The sequence below is a fragment of the Panthera leo genome, chromosome C1 (genome assembly GCF_018350215.1).
Source record: "Panthera leo isolate Ple1 chromosome C1, P.leo_Ple1_pat1.1, whole genome shotgun sequence".
NCBI lineage: Eukaryota > Metazoa > Chordata > Mammalia > Carnivora > Felidae > Panthera > Panthera leo.
Genome location: NC_056686.1, coordinates 31475233 through 31500610, shown reverse-complemented (window position 1 = coordinate 31500610; position 25378 = coordinate 31475233). Strand labels below are relative to the sequence as shown.

The 25378-nt window shown below is 57.1% G+C and overlaps 1 protein-coding gene across 1 annotated transcript in view; it reads right to left on the bottom strand.

Moving 5' to 3' along the window:
- KCNQ4 (potassium voltage-gated channel subfamily Q member 4) overlaps positions 1-25378 on the bottom strand; it is a 51395-nt gene that overhangs the window by 6000 nt on the left and 20017 nt on the right. Inside the window, exons 2-10 of the mRNA XM_042952167.1 lie at positions 15359-15449; positions 14563-14689; positions 14091-14266; positions 13342-13467; positions 12845-12955; positions 12563-12658; positions 9593-9681; positions 7747-7908; positions 645-865 (exon numbers count right to left, since the gene is read on the bottom strand). Of these exons, the coding sequence (XP_042808101.1) occupies positions 645-865; positions 7747-7908; positions 9593-9681; positions 12563-12658; positions 12845-12955; positions 13342-13467; positions 14091-14266; positions 14563-14689; positions 15359-15449 (1199 nt within the window). The remainder of the gene's footprint in view (positions 1-644; positions 866-7746; positions 7909-9592; positions 9682-12562; positions 12659-12844; positions 12956-13341; positions 13468-14090; positions 14267-14562; positions 14690-15358; positions 15450-25378) is intronic.

Sequence of the window (25378 nt, the reverse complement as noted above, 5' to 3'; positions counted from 1 at the left end):
GAGCGGAAGCTGCTTTAGGGCACATCTGGTTTGGCCTGAGGCAAATTACACACAGCCCTGGAGGAAGGCCTACGGTCCCACCAGGACAGTTAGCCCCAGAGACAAGGGGGAAAGGCCCTGGAAAGCAAGTCATTCTCTCCCCGGGGAAGAGAAATGCTTCTTCCCAGGCCAGTACGCTGCATGGAGAGGGGATACTATCCTTGTTCCATGGGGGGGGGGGGGGGGGGGCCGGAGTGGGGGAAGGCCAGGCAGCTTCTTGGGCAGGGAAGAAGAGGCCCTGGGCACTAGCCATGCCCAGACTCCCATAGGTCAGCACCACCACCCCCCCCCAAAGACTGGTTTGTGGGATTCTGTAACTTTCCAATAAGTGGCAAAGGCCAGGATTCAAACCCAGGCAGCCGGGCTCCAAAGCCTGTACTCTTAACCACTACCAAGTGCCACCCTCTGAATTCTCATCTGATTCCAGAGGCCAGCAAAGCAGGTGTCACAACACCCATTTCACAGACCAGAAGACCAGAGCCCAAAGATGGTCCATCAGCTATAGAGCTGGGACTAGAACCGTCTTTCTGCCCCCAGCCCGGACTGTGTCCCCACCCTGCCCCCCATGCAGTTAGGTCCTGGGTCCCAGACCCCCAGGGGCTCACCCTCAGCAGAGGTGCGGGGTTTGAGTCTCAGGGAGGCCCGGAAGCGGGTGCGGTCATTGAAGCTCCAGCTCTTCTGTACCTTGGTGGGGCTGGTGGCCTCACCCACCTGCTCGCTGCTCGGGGAGGTGGGCATCGGTGGAGGTGCCAGGTGCTGCTTGGAGGGGCCCGTCCGTCGCTGGGAGCTGCCCATGCGGATGCGGTCCTTGATGGCCATCCGGCTGCTGGCAGGGCAGGTCGGGTGGGGGAGAGAGCCAAGTTAGCTGGAGCTGGGGGCGGGTGTGCGTGGGGACACCGCTGACTTAGGACTTGGGCGTGGCTACTGGCTTTTGATTCTCCACCAAGTGGAGACTCTGGGGATGGAACAAGGGTGTGGTGAGGGGGACCCTGACTCCTACAAGAAGCTGCTGCAGGGTCAGTCTGAGCCGATCCCCTCCCTACCCCCATCTCCCACCCCTCATTGCGCGGACAGATAAGGGGTGCACAGGAGACAGATGTCAGGACGGAAGGAGTGAGAGACCCAAGAAGGGAGTCAGAGACAGACAGGAGGATGGGAGAGCTGGGTCTGGCTCAGGTGGGTGGGTAGAGGTGGAGATGGCCACCCTTTGGGCACAGACAGGCTGCTGAGGGGTGGAGAGGCTCACCTGGCCATGCACACTGAGAAAGGCCTCTGGGTCCTCACTGTACACAGAGGCAGGCCGCATGGAGTCGAGGGTGTGTGTTTGTGCACGTGTGCGTGTCTGTGTGCGTGCGTGTGTGCACATGTGACGGTGTGGGTACCCAGGTACCAGGGTGTGGACACGTGTCCACATTTTCTTCCTTTCCTGCCAGAGCTCTCTGATCCCACACCGGTCAGGTCAGGGCTTTAGGACCTAGTGCAGCTTTGCAGACGGTGCAAAGGTCCGCACCACGCAGATTTCGGCGTAAATAGTGCCCCTATTACAGGGCGCGGTGTGCCGGCTACAGAGGGTCCAGCTACTGGGCCCTCATATCTGCCCCAGACGTGCCTGGTGCCCAGCCTCCCGGTGAAGGCCTGTAACCTGGTTCTGTGGTCTCCACTGCCTGAGCTCTGCCCACCTGGACTGATGTCCTCCCTCCCAGACCCACACCCCCCACTGCCTAATGAACCCCCATTTCAACAACACCCACACGTGTCTGTGTGCACGGGAACACACCTGTGCATGTCTGTGTGTGTGCTCAGACTTCCCTTCCCACACCCCAGCTCCCCACCACATCCCCCCAGATCTTGGAGGAAGACAGATGCGGGGAGGCCTCAGGTTGTCCAGGACATGCCCAGGTTAGCCAGTACCTGGTACAGAAACTCTGTGTCCAAGAGTTTCAAGGACCGTGTTATCACTGTCTGAATAGGACCTAGGCAAACATCCCCCATCCCATGCCCTGGGGTGTCACCACTGCCTCCCTGCTGTGGGGACCTTCCCAGGTTGGGGGCCCTTCCACCCCAAACGTCTGGGGCCCTGGCTCAGGAGAGCACCAGCCAGTCTTAGAGGAGGCCTAAGGTGGGGCAAGGGTTGGGGGAGGAAACTGTGTCGCCTACTGTTAGGGGCTTTCGGGTCAAGAGTTAAGCAGAGGACGGATTCTGGTTTCAGGGCTGGGTGGGAGCTAGGGTCCCCCATGCCTGGGGCATGGGGTCCAGGGTACAGAGCCAAGGTGCTGCGGTGAGGAAGACGTCGAAACCAGGGGCACCTTCGGGAAGGCAGCCAGGATGTAGGGCCATCCTTAGGAGTAGGGGCCTCTGCCCAGAAGGGAGAGGTTACATAGGTCATGGATTGGGGCCCTGAGGATATCAGAAGGGAAGGACGAGGCAGCCCCACAATCCAGCATGCTGTTTGCTGGCCCAGGATCCCCTCAATGCATCCCAAAGGTTCCAACCAAAGTTTGAGGTTGGCTCTCCCAAACTTTCCTCTGCAGAGCCATTCCTTGGGGCTCTCCTCATGCTGGCAAGCACCCCCCACCCACCCGGCCCGTGCAATCCCTTCCTTTGTCCCCCACTCCTCCAAGGGGGAGAGCAAGAGGGGGGTGGAGAAGGCCCTGCCACTTAGCCAAGGGCCTGGAACCCCGGATCTCTGCGCCCGGCACATCACTCCAATGACGTTCTGGGAGAAGGAGGTGACCTCCCTGTCATGAGAAGTGTGCAAGCAAGACTGAGCTTGCTCTCAGCGGGACTTAGGGAGGAACGGATCTGGAGGCTTGCACTAGAGGCCTTGAAAGGTCCCTTTCCAGCTCTGATGCTGTGATGGTTGAAGGAGCTTCCAGCCTGGTTTGTGGGGTTCTGTAACTTTCCAGCCAGAGGCCCTGGGCCCCTCCGCAACAGAAGGAGGCACTGTTTTCCCAGGGGTGGCCCTAGATTCCAGCTCCTTGGGCAGGGCCCAGGAAATGGCTCACGTCAGCCTCTCTGGAGCCTAAATGCTCAAACAAAATGGAAAGAAACCTGGCACACGGTGGACATCAGAAGTGCTCCTTCCCTTCCCAAGCTCCTCAGAACACTCGAGGTCCTGTCTGAATGCCTTGGCCCTCCCAGCTCTCTTGGCCACTTTGTGTGCTGGGCTCCACGTTTACAGACTGGAGTTTACAGACTGGAAAGGAGGTAAAACCGCCTGCTCAAAGTCACAGAGCCCTTGTGGATGCAGCAAGGACCAGGACCCAGTTTTTCCTGACTTGAGAGACTGTGTTCTTTTTCTGGGACTAGCAATTAGGAGAGTGTCTAGGGCAGTGGTTCTCTGAGAGCACCTTCACTCCCTAGGGGACGTTTGGTACTATCTGGAGACATTTTTGGTTGGCCCACTGGAGGCTGCCCCCAGCATCTAGCAGGTTGAGGCCGGGGAGGCTGCTAAACCAGGCTACGTAATGCACGTGACAGCCCCCCCCCCCCCCCCACCAGTGAAGAATGATCCGAACCAAACTTCCATGGTGCTGAGGTTGAGAAACTGGCCTCAGGGGTCTGTTGGTGCCTGGAACCCGGATGGGGTAGGCTTGACTGAGGCTATCCTGGGTGGGAGGTGGGGGCAAGCTCTGGGCACAAGCTGCCCTTGACTGCCTTGCTGGACCCACCCCTATGCTCGCTTCCACATGGAATGACTCTAAGGATTCTGATACCGAAGGCCAAGCTTACGCGGGGAAGAGGCAGCCTACCCCTCTGGTGCTGCATAAAGCCCCTCTTCTCACGACTATAGAGGCAGCCTCAATGTTGGCCCCTCTGCTCCGGCCCTGTCCTTCCTGGCCATCATGCCCACATAGCTGAAGTCACCTTGCAAAGGGGCAGATCTAACCCAGCGACGTCTTGGCTTAACCCTTCAGGCGTATTCCCATTTCCTTCAGCTATGGTTTCCAAGCTTTTTTTTTTTTTTTAATAAGATCTTAACTGCTCAACATACCACATTGAACAAGGCCAACCATTCATACAGCACTTCCTATGAGCCAGGCCCAGTTCGAGTGGAAGCAGATGCTATTACCATCCGTGTTTTACTTTGGAAGAAATTGAGGCCCCCAGGGCTTATGGTCACGGTCCCCTAGCTAGTGAGTGGTGGCCGGGTTCAGATCCAGAGCCCTATTCCTAAGAAGCACTGCATCTTGGATAAGCAGCCAGGAGCTCTGTCACCCATCTACTCCTGGGCCCCTCAACCCCACAAAGCTCCAGAGGCACTTTGGGGAAACCCGAGACTCAGTGAGCCCAGGCTGCCAGGCAGGGCCTACAGGATGATGCTCATGCAGGGCTCTGGGGTTCTTCGGGATCCAGCTCTGCCCCCAGCCTCACTCCTGACCCCCCCCCCCACCACCACCACCACTCTCAAATCTGGCCACACTGGGCTGCCTGCTCCCTTCCCACGGCTGTGCTCTCTCACCTCCTTGCTTTGGTGCACGCTGCTTCCTTGGCCTGGGATGCCCTCCCTCACGTCCACTCCTTTTGGGGCCTCCTCTGGGAGGTGAAGTGCCTGACCTTGGCTCCGTAGCCCCTCTGCTTCCTCCTTTTGTTGCATTCATCACACTGAATAGTAATTGCTCTTTGCAACGCTCCAGGCACCATTTTATTCATCACTGTGTCCCTAGTGCAGGGCCTAGCACAGGGCAGGTACCAAGGAAGGTAGTGGTGATGCAGCTTTAAGAGTTGGGCTCTAGAGTTAGCAGAAGAAGTGCCAATCCCAGCTCCTTCAGGCATCTTCTAGGTCCCTAGGTGGGCAGTGGGAAGCCAGGAAGCTAAACCCAAAGCCCGGCAAAAGTCAGAGTGGGAAGGACCCTCAGAGAGCCTCTAGTTCAATCTGCCCATTCCACAGATGGGAAACTGAGGTCCAGAGAAGGGAAGCAATTTGACCAAGATCACACGGGGGTCAGCGGCAGAGCCAGAACTCATCCCAAGGCTCCTACAGATGTCCCTCCTGGCAGAGTCCCTCCAGAGTCTGCCCCCCAGACCTGGCAGAGGCATCCCCAGGAAGGTAAGAGGCTCATCAGGGACCCAAGGCAGACGGCAGGCGGCAGGCACATGCACCTTGTCCTTGGCCTATCCTGTCCCCCTCTCCAGCCCCCGAACTGGCTGGGGCAAGGAGGAGTGGGGACAGGAGGAGCAGGCGAGGGGGTACCTCGGTCTCCAGCTGGCGTGGATCCGAAAGAAACTCCGTTTATTACTAAACATCTGGCTGGAAGTTGAGAACAAGACACAAACAGGTTAGTGGGGAGGGGGCAGGTGGGCAGAGCATGGGGGGCTGCCAGGATGGGGCTGGCTTCCTGTGGCTGGTGGGAGAGAAGAACCCCCACCCAAATCATCCTCCAGCCCGCATCCCCAGGATGCAGAGATTCTCAGGATCTGCACACGGATCTCCTGGGGAGCATGTTAAATAGGCAGAATTCTGTGCCTCTTCTCCAGAGATTCTCCTTCTGTGGGCTTGGGGAGACATCCGGGCATCTGCATTTTGACCAAACACCCCACAGGTGCTGATTCAGGAAGTCAGTGGACCATGCCTTGAGAAATACCAACTTAGCGCCTCATCGAGAAACCTCAAAGAGAGGAGGTGCTGACCCTGGCAATACCATCCCCCAGGAAGTTCTGTTCCTTGTAGTCTTGGAACGTGCTCAGCCTGGGTCCATCCACAAGTAGCACTAAGGGGATGACCAATGAGGAGGAGTATATAAGTGTATGTGGGTGTGTGTGTGGGGGGGGGGGGGTCCTGTCTGGAGTACCCACCCCATAGGTCCAGAAAGCCAAGAGTGAGGATATGCCCACTTGGCCTGAGCCTGATGACTGATGTCCTAGAAGTCACAGCTCTAACCCCTGGGGTCTCTGGGAAGAAGGGACACTCCACCACCATCACCATGAGCCCCAGCCACACAGACACTCCAGGGCAGACAGACGCAAGGCTGGGAGTTAGTGATGGCCAAGCCCCTAAGCAGTCATCTGGTCCTAGGCTTTGGGGGACGCAGAGTCCTGGAGCAGCGGTGGGAGGGAGGGGTGTTCCGCTCCGGGTTAGTCTCAATTTTCAGTACCTTTCTATCCAGGCAGGGTGAGACCAGAGCAAACCAGACGCTCCAGAGAGCACTGGTTCAGGCCCTGGGCAGGGCTGCTCAAATTCCAAAACTCTTGAGTCTTACCTATAAGCTGTGGTTGGGTGAGGTCGGGGAGGACAGTGAAGGGCCTTCAAGCAGGGACAAGAGAATCCGGCTAGGACCGCACCAGGGACTCTCTTCCAGGGAGCTCCCAGCCTGGCCTGCCCAGTCATGCTGCCCCTCCTTCTACCCCCTGACCTGGAGGGACCCTCATTCTCCCTGCTTCCTGTTCGGCCCCTGGCCAGAAATGCCCTCACAGAGAAGAGGGAAGCAATGTCGTTCCCAGCATCCTTTGCACCAACACTCCCTCCTCCCTGTTCCCCAGGCCTTTTAAGCCCAGAAACCCAGAGAACCCAGAGCCCCTGATCATCCTAAACATTGCTGATGTTCCCCCTAGGACCCAGAGGCCCAGAGTCCCTCAGTGACTGTCTCAAGGACACACAGCATCAGGCAGCAGAGACAAACTTTCACCATGCCACCTTCTGATCACTGAATGGCTGGTCTCTTCTCCCCTCCCTTGTTCTGGGTCCTGGCCTCAGAATCACAACTGAGTCTCAACGCCCAGATGTCTACCTGGCTGATCAGGGATGATGTGTGAAGATGAAACAAAAGAAAGAGATGGGGAGGGGTCAGGGGAGGAATGAGGGGGGATTGAATCCTTGACCTCAAAGCTACACTTCTATGGGAGCGGCCACTTTCCCATACTGTGAGTTAGTGAGCTTCCCTTATCCAAAAATGCCTGAAACTCCACTCTTTTGAACATTTATGTGGGGGTAAGCATCGTTCTTTCTTTGTTCTTCTTTCAGGATGCAAAAGCTCCAGGAGAGACAGGTTAAGGGGAAAGAGAAGGTTACGAGCAGCAAAATGTCCCTCAGTAAGGAAGAAAGGCATTATGGGAGCATCCCAAGAGGACCCTCTGGGATTAGCCAAGCTGTGGACAAGGGTTGCACAAGACAAGAGCATTAGTCATTGGTTGAGTTTACGTAGGTCCTAGAGCGGTTCTTAGGCACAGAGCTCTCTCTCCAGCTGGCTCCTCACTCCCGAGAGGCAAGTTCAGGGGCAAGCCCCTTCTAGAGGAACATGCTGGGGGAGGGGGTTCCCTGCCCTCATGCCCCAGAATGGTGCCCACGATTACCTGAGCCGTAAGCACCTGTGGCCAGCGGCCTCCTCCTCTCTCCAGCTGCCCAGGAGGGATGGGGGTGCAGGGATGGAAGAGTGAGGGGGACGCGGAAACAGAGAAAGAAAGAGGACAATGGAATGAATGGAGGAGGTGCTGGGAAAGGACAGTGCGGATAGCTCCCCCACTCAGACCCTTAGAGCCCCAGGTGACAAACAGGTGAGTCCAGCCTGGCCTCTGCAGGGAGGCTTTCCGTCTGTACCTGTCAGGCCATCCGACGACAACTACCCAGGCCTCATGACAAAGCCGGGGAGTCCCCGGAACAGGCCCAGACACCCATATGGTGGCTGCAGGCAGGTCTGAGAGAGGATGAGACAACGAATGGAAGAGGAGGAGGAGAAGCAAGAGGAGGTGGCGGCCCCGGGGGGCCCCTACCTTTCCCCAGGGCAGAAGGAGGCGCTGCCCGGCCGGTGGCAGGTGGCAACGGGCGGGTAACGGGAGGGTGCTCCATCGGGTACCGGCGCCCGCCGCACCTCCAGGGGCCGTAGGCCCCCGTTGCGGGCCCGTTGCACGTGCTCAAACAAGAGGGCCAGCTCTCTGCAGGAGAGGGCGCCATCAGCGGCAGGCAGGGCCGTGGCACCACCCGCTCACCTGGTGGGCAACGAGCTCCAGAGCTCAGATCCTGCCAGCCTCTGCCTCTAGAGGTGCTCACCAAACACCCCAAGCCAGAATAGGCAGGGTCGCAGGTGGGAGAGACGAGCCTTCCTCCCTCCTTTTCTGCACACAGTTCTTGGGAAATCCTCAGGGCTGCTGGGTACGGTTTTGCAGGCGGGGCACAACTTGAGGGCACCCTCAGAAGGTGGCAAGTGGGAGCTCAAATCCAGCCTCCTCTCTGCTCATCAAGCAGAGTGCCCAGACGTGAAACTGTGCCTCCCTGGAGGCCAGCGGCAGCCCTGAAATCCTCACCCTCCAGATCCAATGGGATCTTAGGGGGAAACTGAGGCGCAGGAGAGAGACTTGATTGGGTAGCTAGCCCGGCTTCCCACTCCTGCAGCATCCACTCCTGCCACTGGGTTCTTGGAGACCAGATTGGGGCTCAGCTTCTTCCTAAGCCTCCAGGCCATTTCCTGGTTCCATAACCCAAGGAGGATATCTCCCCTCTGCCTTCCCATTGTATGGATGGGGAAACTGAGCTCCAAGGAGCAGCAGGCCCATGGACCTAGAATCTCCATACCAAGCTCTGTTCCTCCTACTGGAGGGCCCAACACTATCCCCAAATCTTCCCTCCGCCTCACATACACCATACTTCTAACAAACCAGCCCCTGCCCCACTCCCCAAGTCTACCCCTGGAAAGGGAGGCTCCTTCTACAACCCCTGTCTCTGAGGTAGGAGCTTGCGTCTGTCAAGTGGAGCCCCCCTTCCCAGCCCCTTGTCTCCTGTTCCTCCCCTAGGAAGCCCCTGGAGGCAGGAGGGAGCAGGGAGGGGGAGCCAGGTGTAGGGGTGAGTGGAATCACGCAAGAGCTGCTCTTGGAGAACTAATCAGGAAAAAGACCTGTGCGCAGAAGCGCTGAGCACAGCAGCCTAGCCCAGCCTCGTGCTAGATCCCCGCTTGCCCGCGGGACTGAGCCACACTCTGTGGTCTCCATTCCTGCCCAAGGGCCTGGCCAGGCACCTGGCCACACAAACCTCGGAGATGGCTATTAATAATCCTCTTCGTGGAGCCACCCCCGGGGGCAGTCCTACCCTGGCCTGGGCCAGTGGGACGAACCCACTTCCGGGTGCTAGGGCCAGTAAAAATAGGGTCACGTTCACACACACGGGTGCTGGGGTGTGTCCGTGAACCCAACTCTGGCACACGCGTTCTTGCCCCTCCCACACTTGCTCTACCCGGCTGCAGTATGCCAGGCTGGTAAGGAATAACCCTACCCTCAGCTCGGAGGGGAGATGAGCTGGCTGCCCACCGCCCTGAACGGCAGCCCTGTGGGTCAGCCTACGGACGGCCAGCTCTCCAGAAACCGGGGTGCAGCCCCATGGGGCAGGGCTCCACCCCATGCCCAGTGCCCACCGCCTTCCTGGGGCAGAACAGGGCGGGAGAGAGGACACTCCGGGCTCTGCGTTACATAGGATTTGCAGAGCCAGCCCGATAACGCCTCCGGGAGCCATCACCCCTTCCCCACCCTCCAGGGCTGAGTCCCAGCCACTTGTCCCCAAGGGGTGTTACCACCAGCCCACGCCTGCCCATTCCGCCCGCCCCCCCACCCCCCGGAAGGCAGGGCCTACCTGAAGGATGGGAGGATACTGTCATAGTAGTACCAGGTGGCCGTCAGGTAGGCCCGGCTCGTGTCGGTGGAGTACAGGCGCCACGCAGCCTGGTCGAATGAGGGAGAGGAAGGGGGAGGGGGAGGGGGACAAAGCATCAGGTAAGCCTCTGAGCCCCTCAGAAGGAACCCAGTCCTTGGGTCGGCTGAAGGGCACTCAGAGCCAGAGGCCAGCTTCAATTCCATAGCCATCAGCAGGACCAGACAGACTTCCGCAAGGTAGGGATCAGGTGGGCATCCGAGCCAGGGGTCTAAGGGAAGAGCTGGGGTTTTGTAAGGCAGACATGGGTTTCCAGTCCCAGCTTCGCCCCTTACTAGCCTGGACAAATTAAGGGAAGCTGCAGAGCCCCTGTCTCCTCATCTGTAAGCCGGATGTAATACTACCTACCTAACAGGGTATCATAAGGATTAAAAGGGCAAATGTGTATTAAATGCCAAGTGCAGTGCCTGGCACATGGAAGACACTTAACACAGGGTTCCCCTGTTGAACGCTCCTGGTACCTCCCCCAACCACAGCTAGTAAATCTCCATTCATTGTGTATTTGATTAATGTCTTCCTCTCCCCCTAGACCCTAAGCCATGTCTTGATCACTGCTGTATCCTTTAGCACATAGTAGGTGCTCTGCAAACGTTAGGGGAATAAATACTGACCGCGTGAATTATAATTACTACTAATAAGTCCACCCCATCTTTTGCAGCTGCCTGTCCCTGCCCATGGGGTTGAAGAGGGAAGGAAAGAGCATCAGAGCATCACCTACCAACCCCTCAGCATCCACAGATTTGCAGGATTTCCTCTGCAGCGGGAGGGATGAGGGCTGGACAAGAGGAAGGACTGTCCCTCTCCCTCCAGGTAACGAGAAGAGCCAAGGAGAGACTGTGAGTGGGGTGATTAGGGAGGGCAGGGAGGCATGGACAGAGCACAACTGAGCCCTGGATGCCCCCCCCCCCACCACTTCGGGTGCCTCTTGTCCTTAAGGGACTGCCCACTGCTGACCTCACTGGCCAGGCACCCTCCTAGGACAGGAATATTTTTACTTCCTGCTTGCCTAGGCCCCTGGCTTGAGCTGGGGAGCAGCTGCCAGAGCTGTCTCATTAATTATGGGCACCACAATACCAGCTGTCTCTTGGCCTGGACAGTGCCAGCCGCCTGCCCCTACAATGCCCCTTGGAAGGCCAGCTCGCAGGGGACAACGGCCATTATGCCCCAAGGGACGCCGAGAAGGAAAGGCTGGGCTGGTGGCTGGAGATAGCAGGGATGGGGAGGGGCTCCCACCCTGGGGAGGAGAGATAAGTGGGGGTGAGTCAGACTTGGATTAGGGAGTGCGAGGGTGGCATGCTGGGAGAAGGCCAAGCTGGGATGTGCCAGTATTCCCTGAACTACTTCCCGCAGGGGCTTCTCTTGCACACACCCTGACTCGAGAGAAGCCAGGGCTGAGTCACAGACTCATATAAAATTGGAGCCCTTGCCTCAGCCCATGCCCTATCAGAATGCCGCAGCACAGTGGGGGAAACTGAGACCACACGCTCCTTGGTTTTCTTCCCACCCCTCTGGCTGTTCCTCCTCTGTCTCCTTGACTGGCTCAACTCTGCGGGCCCTGTCACTAACTGCTGGGGTTCCTAAGCATTCTGGACCATCTTGTCTCCTCCGTCTTTCCTCTCCCTGCGGGGTGAACTCATCCGTGCCCTGGGCTTCATTACTATCCAGGTGCAACGGCTCCAAGCCTTCTCTGCCCAGCACACCCCTCTCCTCTCAGCCGCAGACCCGCATATGCAGCTGCCTCGTCAACATCACTGCTCAGGGGCTGAGGCCCCCCAGACTCCACGTGCTCCAGCCAAGCTCACATTCCTCGTGTCTCAGATCTGGTCCCCCCTCGAGGGAGGAAGGCGATCGATCATCCAGTTGGGCAAGCCAAAAACCTGGAAGTCACCCCCCACACATGTCCCTCACTCTCTTCCTCACTCCCGATGCCGCTAACTTCACCTCCGAACTATGCAGAATCGGCCCACTTCTCCCCATCTCGTCTGTTGCTATGCCAGTCAGGTCACCCGGCGCCCTGCCTTGCCCACACTGTGGCCAGAGCCTCTTATCATCTCACACACACACCTGGGTCACCCTCCAATCCATTCACCTATTTTCAAAACACAAATCTGATCATGTCACCCACTCCTGCTTTATACCTGTCAGTGGTTCCTCCCTGCTCTTAAGAAAATGGGAAAATGGGAAAATGGGAAACTCCTCCCCGTGGCCTTCGGGTCTGGCCCTCACCCACTTCCCCAAACCCTTCCTCCTTGAGCTTTCTGTTCCAGCCTCCCTAGCTTCCTTCCAGTTCACCAAACACACCATGTTCCCCTCCACCACAGGGCCTTTGCACATGCTGTTCCCTTACCCTGAATGCTCCCCCCTTTACCTCTACACCTAGTTGACTCCTATCGGTCCTCCATCTCTCAACTCGAGTGTCCATTTCCCAGGGTCATCATCCCTGAGTTCCCCCTCAAGGTCAGATCAGGCCAGGACCCTGTTAAACACTCTTCAGAGAACAATTTCTTTCTTTCAAAGTGTTTAATCTCAGTTTATAGCTACAACATTCATTTGTGTGAGTGCTTGTGGAATGAGCTTACTGATGACTGCACCTTTGGGTGGCAGGACAAGAGGCCCTAGGCCCCATTCCAATGCAGGCCATGTAGAGTTGGGGCTGGAGCTGGACAGTGGGGCAGCTCTGGTGAGTCCTGAACTGAGCCCAGGGAGCAAGAGAAGTTTCTAGCAGTCCCAGTTAGCATCCCAGCTCTGCCTCTGACTTGGCACATGACCCCAGAAGAGTCACATCTGCTCTCTGAGCCTCAACGTGGAGCCACAATTGCGAAACTGGGACGCGTGGGTCAACACACAGAGTTGATACACCAGTTCATTTCATGCTTCCTTGGCGTCTTGTACCTGGATGAGGTTAGCTGCAGGCATCCTCCTCTTCTCGAAGTGCTTCTGCCGGTGCTGCTCCTGCACCTTCAGGGCAAAGCCAGAGCCAAGGATGCCCTAGGGGAATAGGCGTGGTTGGGGGGGGGTGTGGGGGGGACAGCAAAAGGCAGAGAAGGTCTCCATCACTGCCCATCTGAGATGTCCCTTTCCCATCCATGCAAATGGGGGCTAGGGGCTTGGCAGGCTCTGCCCCCAGGACCTCTCTCCCCCGGGATGGGAGATCCTAAATGGATGGCGACTCACGGCAGGCAAGGCAAAGAAGGAGATGCCTAGTAAGGCGAAGCCGGCAGCCAGGACCCTGCCCAGCCACGTGTGCGGTGTCTTGTCACCATAGCCAATGGTTGTCAGTGTGATCTGGGGACACAAACAGTTTACCCTCAGGGCTGGTCTCGGGAGCCACCCACAAGAGCTTGTTGGGACACAGGCAGGTGGGAGCCTGATCATGAGGGCGGTGCCCTGTGGTCACTCACAGGGGCTGGTTAGGGGCATAGATGGATCCCTCCCCATCACTCCACCATGCTGGTCAGGGGTAAGGTCACAAGGGCTTGGTGGGGAACTACATGAAGCACAAGCAGATTTACTGGGGCAGGATGGGGGCTAACACAGGGGCTGGTCACAGGGGGTCCCAGCCTTAGCAGAGAGGACAGAGACAGGCCCGCTCAACCTTGAGTCAGGGTCACAATGGTCACGCAGGGGAGGGTCCCAGGGAGAAGGGCAGCCCTGCACAGACCCTCACGCACCGTCCCCCACCAGAGCGAGTCGGCGTAGGAGGAGAAGTCAGAGTTGGCGTCCTTCTCGGCCAGATAGACCAGGAAGGAGGCAAAGATGAGCACCAGGAATCCGATGTACCAGGCGGTGATCAGCTCCTGCGGTGACAGCAAAGATGAAAACGTCAGGAGGGCCGAGCCAGAGGGGTGTAAGGAAGCGCCTAATACTGTGCGTACCTGGGAGAGGGGGGCAGGTGGGAGGTTCCCAGAATGACCCCGAGAGGCCTTCTGGAGGGGGGATAAAGGCGCCCCACCGCTTCGAGTTGCCTGGGGGCGGCTGCCCATCTTTCTTTCCCAGCTCCTCCTTCCGGGGAGACCCTGCCCCGCCTTCCCGACCTCAGGGTACGCCCCCGGCCCCGCCCTTGACCCCCCCCCCCAGGTTCCAGGTTCCGACTTCAGTCCCCAGGCCCACCGCCCCTCAACGCCCCACACACCCCAACATCCAGTCGTCCCCCCCACCCGCCCCAGCTCCCCACTTTGCTGTGCACACAGACTCACCTAACCCAGAAGCTTCCGACTGAGCCCCTCAACCCCTTACCCCTCAAGCCCCTCCTCCTGGCCTGCACCTGCCCTCCCCCTGCAGACTGGCCCTTGTCCGGCCTCAGAGATCGGCCCCTGTGGCCTGGCCCCCCGCCGGGCCCACAGTCTCCCCAACCCTGGGGCTGGACTCGGGTCCTGCCCCACCCCCCACCTCGGCCCCGGGAGCCGTCCCGCCGGCGCACCTTGCTGTGCGCGTAGACCACGGAGCCCAGCAGCTTCCAGGTGCCGCCGCGGCGGTCCATGCGCACCATGCGGAGGATCTGCAGGAAGCGCATGCTGCGCAGCGCAGACGTGGCGAAGATGTTGCCCTGCGTGCCCGCGGCGATGACGGCCACCGAGGCCACGAACACGATGAAGTCTGCAGGGGCGGGACAGGCGAGCTCACCAAGCCACCGTGCATCAGGACCCGCGGTGGGGATCCTGGGGCTGTCTGCGGGGGAGAGCGGGGGAGGGGAGGGCGGGGGGGGGGGGGCGATCCTGGGGCTGGGGGGGGGGAGGGAGGGGGGAGGACCGTGGTGGGAGGCGTGGAGGGAAGGGTCGGGAGGGTCGTGGAATCTCTGTCAGCAGCGAGGGTCTGGGTCAGGGGTGGCATCAGGGCGTCAACCCTGAGGCTTGGGGTCAGGGGTCAGGCGCGGGCAGGGCAGGCCTTGTTACCGATGACACAGAAGGGTTTTCTGGCAAAGCGGAAGCGGCCCTGCCATCCTCGGTAGCGGCAGCAGCATCCCGCGGACCACACGCGGATGATGTACTCCAGGCCAAACACCACGATCATCACGAATTCCTGCGGGACCAGGGGCCTGAGTTCTCGTCTCCGGCCTCCAGGAGCGAGGGCCCAGGTCACACAGCACCGGCCCAGCCCGGAGTCCTCGGGTTAGGGGTACCAGGATTTCCTCAGACCACCTCTGCTGGACGTTCTTACACCTGGCTGGACCCGAGGAGAATTCCAGAAGGCACGTGGCGCCTTCCACAGACTGAAAGCCCCAGTCTGTCTTCCATTTCCTGTCCACCAGCTGTCTGGCTTTTTCTGAGCTTCAGTCTGCCCTCCCCCTCCCAGCTATCCCAGACTCAGTAACCCTGACTGGGTGACCTAAGGGGTGGCTATCTGTCAGCTGTCCACTTCCAAGGTGCTTCTGTTTAGAGAGAGAGAGAGAGAAAAAAAAAAAAAATCACACCAGGGGTTGACTTAGCAGTTTGGGTCCTGAGAAGGAGTAGGGCTTTTTCAACCTCTTCTCTGAGCCCAACATCAGCCCTGGCTAAGCGGCAGGAGGTCCCTCAACACTTGCTCTAAAGCAGAAGATGAAGTCCAGAGAGGGGCAGCCATCAACTCAGGGAACACAGCATAGCAAGCCACTCTCTGAGCCACAGTAGGAGAAGCCTCTCTGTCCCTCTACCCTGAACCCCACGGTGCTACCTTACACAGCCTCGCTCAGACCCGGACTCTGGCACTCACCAAGATGAGGAGACATTCGTTGGCAAGTTCCTGGTGCTCCTGAATTGTGGACAGCACGGACAGCACCAGGCAGCTGAAGACCAGCAAAAATCTGCAATAGCAGCATGGAGAGGGTTAGAATGCTGCATGGACAGGACAGCCGAGGAGCCTCTGGCAGGGGGCTGCGGGGTCGCAGGAGGATTTGGGAAGAATTATCTGGAAGGCAGAATCAGAATGAGGGTTCCCTGGAGTTGTGGTTCTGTGCTGGACACCAAAGGGAAAAGCCCCAAGGTCTGGGCTACTGAGCTCACAGACACCTTACAGGCCTCTCAGTTCCCTTCAATGCGGGGGCTGCAGCCTGGGGAGGTGGTCATTCCTCTGGGGGGCGGCAGGTCTGTCTGGGCTGGTGGTGGAAACACACCAGCTCAAGCTCCCACAGTCAGGAAGCGCCTCCAGGCTCAGCCATTTGCAAGTGGTGCCCTCGGTTTTAAGACTGTCTTAAGTATCTCAGAGGTCAGCTGGGGGGCCAGGCACGGTCGGCAGCTGAGGGAGGGGTCTCTGCTCCCTCTGAACTCCAAGGTTGGCAGGAGCATCGCTCCATTTGCAGAATGGGGACAATTGCCTCTGCCTTCGTGGGCTCTTAGGGAATTAATAATAATGAGACAACTATGAAAGGAAAGGGGACTAAGGAGGACAGGGAAGGAGGGAAGGATTCAGAGTGGGGTAGGGAGGGGAATCAGGCCTCATGGAGCCATGCCATGGAGGCCTGGAACTCCCCTGAGGGCTGTGGGAAGCCCAGAGAGAGACGTTTAGAAAAGGGAAGAACTTTATATGCCAGCTCAGCCAACACTTCCCACAACCCCAACCACACACATGAGGAAACTGAGGCCCAGACAGGGAAAGGGATTCACCCAAGGTCACTCACTATGTCCAGGACAGAGTTGAGATTAGAGCCAGGGTCCCCCACTTCCCAGTGGACGGGAAGAGGGGGAAAGGGCATGAGGAGGGAGGCTGGAGGCCTCAGACAGTACGTGAATACGTGCAGAGGCAGCACAAGGAATCTGGACTCCCAGAAGCGCTGCTCTTTGGGAGGGGGATGTGCCGGACACACATGTGCCCTGGAAGAGACTCCGGGGGAACGGGCTTCTCTGGAAACACATCCCTTATGAACTGACCCACAGCGTTCCCCAAGTGTTCCCAGCGTCTCCCCGCCTGGGACGGCTGGCAGGGCATCCTGCCTGAAACACCCCAGAGTCGGAGCCTGCTGAGTCTCTGCTCACCCTCGGCTCTGGGAAGCCTCGGGGATGCCCTCCGCCTCACTGTTCCCTCTTCAGATCGCCCCTTCCCCGTGCTTGCCCGCGTGTATGTGGCCCACGTCACTTTCCATATGGCTTCATTTGTGTTTCACGGTGCCAGGGGCATGGGCTCAGGGTCAGAGAGACCTGGGTTCAAATCCTGATCCGGCTTATACAGTCCCCTACCTTCCCTGAGCCAGTCTCCACATCTGTACGGTGGAAGCTGATGGGGAGATAGACCCGTGAAGGGCATGGCTCTACCTCCCTGGACAGGCTGCTTGGAGGGCAGGCTTAGGGCTGCATCCCAGCACATGCCCTTGGGTAGAGGAGGCAGGTGGCAGATGTCAGCAAAGGGTTTTGAATGAATGAGTGAGAAGGAGGCTTCCTTGGCCAGTTCCAGGCGAGAGCTGAGTCAGCGAAGACAGAAGGCACAGGGAGAGGAGCGGGGAGAGCACCCACTCCTCACGTTCAATAATTAACCACAGAAAACCACATCCCCCAGGGAGGGGGGAAGGCCGCTGACCCAGGGCTCGGGGGCAGAGGGCCTGCCCCCGCAACGCCCTGCTGAGGTCATCTCATTCAACCCCCTCCCCTGGGAAGGGCTGCAGCCAAATCTTGATGGGTCTTCACCCCAGCCCTGGACAGAAATCCTTCCGTCCCAGTGCTCAGTTGATGTCAGATCCACGGGTGAGTGGACCACGCTAGGGGCTTCCTGCTGAGGCTTTCAGGAATTTATTTTTCCCAACACTGTTCTTTCTATGTCTATAAAATGGACACATCACAACAGGCTAAATGAAAGAAGCAGATCATAAAACCTGATCCCAATTTTTACTTTTTTTTAATGTTTATTTATTTATGTTGAGAGAGAGAGTGTGAGCAGGGAAGGCGCAGAGAGAGAAGGAGAGAGAATCCCAAGCAGGCTCCACGCTGTCAGCACAGAGCTGGATGCAGGGCTTGAGCTCATGAACTGTGAGATCATGACCTGAGCCAAAATCAAGAGTCAGACGTCCAACTGACAGAGCCACCCAGGTGCCCCCCAAATACCTATATTTTGAAAATGGGGGGGGAGGGTAAAAAAATTTTTTTAAAGAGGGTGGCGCCTGGGTGGCTCAGTCGTTTAAGCTTCCGACTTCAGCTCAGGCCATCATCTCACGCTGCGGTTTGTGGGTTCGAGCCCTGCGTCTGGCTCTGTGCTGACAGTTCGGAGCCTGGAGCTGTTTCGGATTCTTTGTCTCCCTCTCTCTCTGCCCCTCCCCTGCTCACACTCTGTCTCTGTCTCTGTCTCTGTCTCTCTCTCAAAAATAAATAATAAACATTAAAAATATAGTTTTTAAATCGGGGGGGGGGAATCCCTGCTTGGGTTCTCTCTTTCTGCCCCTCCCCCATGCACACGCACTCTTTCTCTCTCAAAATAAATACATAAACATTAAAAAATAAAATATAGATATTTTTAATATTCATACCAAGAGTCAGAAGGGCTTATCTCTGGGTGGCAAGATTAAGAGCGATTTGGCTTTTGTTTTACATTTTTGCTCCTCTGCATTTCCTCATATTTTGTTAGAATAAACAGGGGTGATAACAAACTAATGGGAATTTTAAAATGCATTTCCTTAAAAGTACAGAGAAAGAGCCACCTTCAATCCTGCCCCCACCTCTTTACCATAATCGCTTCTGCCGTTTGGCAGGTGACAGGGCGTGGCAGCCTCTCCCCAGGAGTCCAGCTCACATGTCCAGCTGTCTACTCAGCATCTCTTCTCAGATGTCTGGTGGCCTCTCAAACCAAACATGTTCAAAACCAAACTCCATTTGCCCTCAAATCTTGTTTCCCTCCGGTCTCCCCATCCCAGTAAATGGCACCACCTGCCGCCCAGGGGCTCGGGCCAAGTATCTAAGAGTTGCCTTTGATTTTCCCTTTCCCTCACCCTCCACATCCTGCCCTTCAGCAATTTCTATTGGCTCTACCTTCAGAATAAATCCCTGCACAGTCCACAGCTCACCATCCTGACCAAGCCGCCACCGCCTCGTCTCTGATTGGCCTCCCTGCCTCCACTCTGGCCCAGCCGTGACCCACTCTCTCCAAAAAAGCTGGCGTGATCTTCCTACAATGCAAAGTTGGACGCCATCACTCTCCTCCAACTCTCCCCTGACTTCCAAATTCCCATCACATTTGAGAGCGAACGTTAAACTCCTCAGCATGTGCAGCAAGGCCCCGTGAGCTCTGGCCCCCACCCCACCTCTCAGACTTCATCTCCTCCCCTCCCCCGCCTCCATCACTTTGCTCCGATGACCCCGACCTCCATGCCATTCCTGGAACACCAAACCCATTGCCACCTCCAGGCTTTGCACTTCCTTTGTTGCTTCCTCTGCCTATTTATTGCTCCTTTACTCATCCAGGTCTCCGTTCAAACATCACTTCCTCCGAGAGGCCTTCCCTAACCACCCCCTCTCCAGAATAATAGCCCCATCCCCACTCTCTCTCTCTTTGCTCTGCTTTATTTATTTTTCATAGACTGAGTAAATGAATAGCAGAAATTCACATGAAACAAACATTAAAGCACCATGTCACCAAAGCCCCCAATTTGTACCCACTGAGAAGGCTCCCAGAGCTCTAAGCACATCCATCCCTGACCTGTTGGACTCCCCCAGCGCCCTTCCTGAGAAGGGAAGAGAAGGCAGGTCTCTGACCTTGACCAGCTCCATGTGGTAAACTGTTTAAAAAGCCCCTGAACTTCACTTCCCCTGCCTTTATACACTGGTTGAGAGTTTCTCCACCCCAGATGCTCAATACAGTGGAACAGATACATTAAATCTGATAAAGAACATCTTGTGTCCCAGGCACCTGAATAATTACCCCCATCTTCCAGATGAAGAAATGGGGCTCAGGAAGGAGGGATAGACTTGTTCCAAATCAGTGAATCAGTGTGATCCCTCAGGCTACCTTGGCCCTCCTGAGGGGTCCTCACACAGACACCCACTCTTGGGACAGCAGAAGGGAGACCAGTGTCTGGAGCTTAGGCAGAGAGGAGACAGAGAGAAGGAGCTGTAATAAGCCAGGGTCTGGTTGTGAATGCCAGAACCACCATGTGGCTTCATTCATGCAACAAATAAGGACTAAGGATTGCCTCTGGCCCCCTGTGGGGCTCCAATTTCTCTCTCTCTAGAATTATAGGTAGTATGCAGGAGCTGGCTGGCTTGGGCCATCTACAATTGCCCCAACAGAGAGGTCAGACTGCCGCTTTCTGGAACACTTTTGCCCATCATGTCTGGCTGCAGTTTGGGGCCCGTGTCCTCTCTTGCCCGGCCCAGGAGGCAGTGCCGGGACAGGTGGGTGCTGCCTGGCTGGTTCTCCCTGGCTGGGCTTATCCTGAGACTCATCACAACCCTTCCACACCTCCACCCCCATGCTGTGACTATCCCGCTCATTCAGGAAGGCAGTGAGGAGATTAGGGACTGAATAGGTAGCTGGTTTGCTTAGATCTGTGGTTCTCGAACTACAGCTGGTGTCAGAATCACCCAGAGGACTTGTTAAGGTACTGACTTCTGGGCTTCACTCCTAGAATGTAAGTATGAGGCGGGACCGGAGAATTTGCGTGTCTACAAAGTTCCCTGGTGATGCTAATGCTGTTCCTCCGGGAACCATACTTTGAGAATCACTGGCTCAGCTGATAGGCCTGCCTGTGGCTGACTCAATTATTAGCCAACTCACGGCTTTTTAAACAACTGCCATTATTGCCTTCCCCGCCTCACTCTCCCCCCACCACCTTCTTGAAATCACTGCCCAGAAACAGCCACGGGGCAGAGGTAGCAAGGAAAGCCCTACTGGGGAGGTGGGTCTCATGCCAACATCAGCTTCGCCCCCAATTCACCGTGTGACCCCCAAACACTGGGCCAAGCCCCCTCCATGCTTATTTTTAATTACTTCTCACAACAACCCTGTGAGAGCAGCGTCAAAGTTACCCAAGGCTTATCGGTGAGAAAGCATAGGCTCAGAAGGATACTCTATGATGGCTGCCCAACTCTAAGTATACTAAAAAACACCGAATTATAAGGGGGGATTTTATGGTATGTGAATTATAGCTCAATAAAGCAGTTATTTAAAAGGAGAAAAAGAAAGGCATACTAGATTGTCCAAAAGTCATAAGGCCAGGACCTAAACCCAAGTCCACCTGGACCCCCAAGCCATACTACCTCTCTGGGCCTCAGTTTCCCCATCTATAACATGAAGTGGGGGGTGTCAGCCTTAAGACTCTCCAGCAGAGGGGTAGAAGGGAGAGGGTCAGCCATGAGCTCAGTTCCAGATTCTCTGGGGATGTCCCCGGAGAGACAGATGCTTGGAGGCTGAAGAGGTGGGGATAGGAGTTGGGGGTTTGGTTTCTAACCCGCAGAGAAGGGGTTATCTCCTAACCTCTGAGCCGCGTTCACTTAAGAAATGTTCTTTGCCATCCATACTCAGCCAGGTTGATTGCAAAGCCAGAAATGAATAACCCAGACCTCCCCCCGCTCCAAGAAATTAACAACTATCGCAAAGCAGTGATAGGATGGACAAGGGGATAACAGTTTGCCAAGGGGGTTGGGGGGGGGAGCCCTAAGACAGCTTCCATAGAGCCAATGTGGAGGGATCAGTGAAGACACGGAGAGGGTGATGGCCAGTGCCTCCAGCAGGGCAAGCAGGATATGTGCAGGCACCCGAAACGTGGGGGCCTACAGACAGCCCCCGGTGGTCAGCAGTTCTGGATGACTCGGGGCTGAAGTGAAGGGGCAGTGGAGAAACCAGAGGGCCAGATCCAGTGGGTGCCGCGAGGGGCACCCTAAGACATTACGAATGCTATCCTCAAGGCAAGGGGGAGCCATTGGAGAGTTTCGAGGGAGGAATGACGTGGTATGCTACGTGCTCCAGGACTACCACTCAGGGGTAGTGTGGAGCATGGACCGGAGGCAGGGAGACCGATGGGGAAAAGCAGGTAGAAAGTTCCACAATAATTCAGATGAGGGATGAAGGGGACAGCACCAAAGAGAAGGGGATGGATGGAGGTTTCAGGGAGGAGGATTTGGTGATTATTTGGAAATGGGGACAAAGGAGGGAGAATGACTCTCATACTTCTGGTGCGGGCACCTGGTGGGTGAAGGTGCCGTGAGTGAGCAGACACGAGAGACCCTGCTGGAGGGGCAGCTGGGGGCGATGAGCTCCATTTGGGACACGTGGAGACTGACAGGGCTGCGGCGCACCGGGCAAACGGTCACGGGCATGAAGAGAGACCGAAGCCGGAAGTGCCGACGCGGGGTACATCGGGGTAGAGGCCACGGGAGTGGCCGAGAGAGTTCGGAGAGCACGCGGCACATTTGGAGAACGACCCAATGGGACCCCAGAGGCGCAGAGGGAGGTGACACACTCCACCCAGACTCGGAAGGAGCTGCCGGCGGCGAGATGGGAGGGAAACCAGAAGAAGCAGCAAGGATGCCGAGCAAGAGGGTTTCAAGGAGGGAGCGAAAGCCAGCGTCAAATGCTGTCAAGAGGTCAGGCAAGATAAGGCCTGAAAAACGTCCACTGGATTTGGTGACAAGCCGGTCCCTGGGCACCTTGGCAAGGGCAGCGGAGACCAAGGGGAGGCCTGGCACAGGCCCAGGTGGGATGAGAAAGGGAGAGGGGCAGCGATAAAGAGGCAACAGAGGGCGTACGGATGGCTAAAGAAGCCTGACGGCACAGAGTAGAGGCAGACAGGAGCCGGAGAAGGACGCAGAGCACTGGGACTGGGCTTTGTTTTTTATTTTAAGATTCAAGAGCCAGAGTGGAAGGAGCCAAGAGAGAGGGAGAAGATGAAGATGGGGGAGAGAGAGGGAGTGATCGATGGAATGAAGTCCCCAGGACAGCAGGGAGGCCCGGATCCAGGCCAGGCAGGGCGGGTGCTGAGCAGAAGGGACCCTCCCACCCCCCAGCCCCGCCCCCAGCCAGCTTGGGACAGGCAGCAAGGAGGAGGGGCTAGGTGGAACCTGAGGTTGGGGGGCCAAGGAAGCCGGAGAGCTCCCTGGGGGCTTTGACTTCACTTCCTCTGTGACAGAGGAGTCAGGCCTCCTTCCTGGGGGAGGTGGGGAGCATTTGAACAGCTGGTGTGGAGGGAACTGACCAGGCCCCGGAGAGGGGTCCCCGTGGGAACATAGGACCATTATTCCCTGCAGTCAGCATGGGAGAAAAGAGCCAGAACATCACAGGTGCCCCACACGTGCATTTTGGGTTTGGTTTGTTTTGGGAGTTTTTGTTGTTGTTGTTGTTTAATTTTTACCCCTTGAAGTAATCTCTACGCCCAATGAGGGACTCAAACTCGTGTCCCCAAGATCACAAGTCACATGCCCAACGGTTGAGCCTGCCAGGTGCCCCCTCTGGTTTTGTTTTCAAGGCTTGGTGCTCCTGAGGGAGGAAGCAGCCAAGTGGGATGAGGGGACGCCCCAGCCTCCAATCAGGCTACAGTAAATGCAGAACCAGGCCGTGCCCCTTCCTTCCTCCTGGGCCTCCTTCCTTCTCTCCAGTGTCCCTCCTCCCAGACACCTCTACCAGGGTCTGTTGCCTGCTTGGCCACCAGCTGGCTCCCTCATTTCTACATCTGGCCTTGAGAGTATGTGACCCCTTCCTCACCTCCCAGACCAGGACCCCAAAGGCGAGCTTCTGTCTTCCCCCTGGGGACAGCTAGGGCCAGTCTGTCCCCATTCAGCCAAGGTTCCTGGAGGACAGAGGCCATAACCCCACCACCTTCCAGCCGGAAAGGGCTTCTTAAACCCCAAACCAGAGTTGATAGTGAAGGAGGGACCTCAGCCCAACCTGACAGGCTCCCCCTGACACAGGGGTGCAGTGTGGTCTGGAGGGCCCTGGGCTCCTCTGGGGAGAGCAGGCTCTTACTCTCTCTTGCAGGGGGATAGAGGGGAGGGGCAGTCAGCCAGGCCTCAGAGCGAGGCTCTTTCCAAGAATCCTCAGGGGCTGGGACGAGAAGTTTCCCCTGATCCAGCGATTCTAAATATGGCAAAGGGAGCAAAAGCACGTGACCCAGGGCCCCACACCAGGGCTGCGGCTGCGGCTGCTGCTTCTCTGGGCCGGAGGCCTATGCTGGGGGCTCAGGCTTAGGGATGAGGTCTCAGTGGAGCCTCAGTTTCCCTGTCCATAACATGAAGTTGGGGGACACTCAGCGAAGGGGGCCACCCCCTCCAGCCTTAGCATTTTCCAGAGTGGGGTGGAGGGGAGAGGGCTGAGCCCTCAGCTCAGTTCCAGATTCTTTGAGGGTGTCCCTGGAGGGACGGCGGCCGCCAGCACATAGTACAAAATATGAAAAAAATGCCCCTCTTGGAGAAGCAATTAGAAAAAGGCGTTCCCCTTTAGCCTGAAAAATTGTAAAAAGTTGACCCCTCCGGATGGACCCACCAGAAACAGGCATCCCCTGCTCCAGGCTGACCCAGCCCTAAGCAGAGCCTGGACTTCAGTGCCACTGACGTCTTCTCGGCCAGGCCCCTTGGCAATGCACAGGATGTACAAGGACATGGGCAGCCCCAGGGGCGGCTCTGACAGCCACCACAGGCCTGGAGGGGCCACATGGCTCCGTGCCGCTCTCCTCGCCACCACGGATTCGTCTAGAGCTGGAGACGGACCCAAGAAAGGTCCCCCTGTAGGCGGGGTCCAGCCAGTCAGGTTATCTTTCTCGGGAATGGAACTAAGAACCACAGAGCAAAGTTGGCAGGGATGCAGAGAAAGAAATGGACGTGAGGCCGCTGTTCCCGAACCTCATCTCCCCTTCTCTATTTGGAGTGCGCCTCCCTCCGTGATGCCACGAAATTCTTCCCGAGCCTGGCAGGAGTGTCCTCCGCCTTCACATGCCAGGTTTTCCTGAGCTAGTGTGAATGGTCTCAGTCCCAGTAGGATGTGGAAGGCAGTGTCTTCTGGACAAGGTGTTTCATGAGTCATAGCCTCGTCCTCTCCTACCTGGTCTGGCTCCAAACCCTCCCACTCGCTCTGGCTGCTTCCCTCTGCCCATGCCAGCCAGACAACCTGGTGCACCAGGTAAGTAGGCTGAGCAACGTGTCAAGGGTGGGAACAAGGAGGGAGCAGGGGCCATCCATCTGTTTAGGGCTGGCCAGGCAGCATGGACTCCTCAAATAAACAGGGAGCGTGGGCTCCCCGGCAGGAGGCCAGAAAAAAAAAAAAAAAAACCGAAAGCGAAGTAAGGGGTGGAGCACAGGCAGCCTGGATTCTGAACACTTAAACAAGATAGCCAATGGAAGGCTTCCCCAGTTCCACCTGAGAAAGCTCCATGTGGATTCGGGTGACTCAGTTTTACATTCTGGGCTTGGCATAAGATTCCACTTGAACGAAGAGCTTTGCTGCTTTTTTAAAAAGTGTGAAATCCACCAACTTACAGGCTCAGGCCCAAGCTCCTAAGCAAGGAAGGCCCTCACCACCCCCCACCTCACTCTCCACCACGCAGAGCCCAAGCTGGCACTTGACGCTCCATTGTCAGAGCTCTACCCTGCAAAAGCAAGCAACTTTTCCCCTCCCGATCTTCCTTCCCTCACGTCTGCCCCTCCTCCAGCCCGGCTGGGTCCGGTGGGAGCCCACCTCAGACTCCCTTAATCCCCCACCCCCATCTCTATGCCCATCTCGGTCGTGGCAATGACTTCAACTCGAGAAAGGCTGTTTGAGGCACTGCCTCCTCTCACAGACCAGGAGCTAGTTGAGGTCTTGTCCTTTTCCGCTTGAATGCCCCAGGCC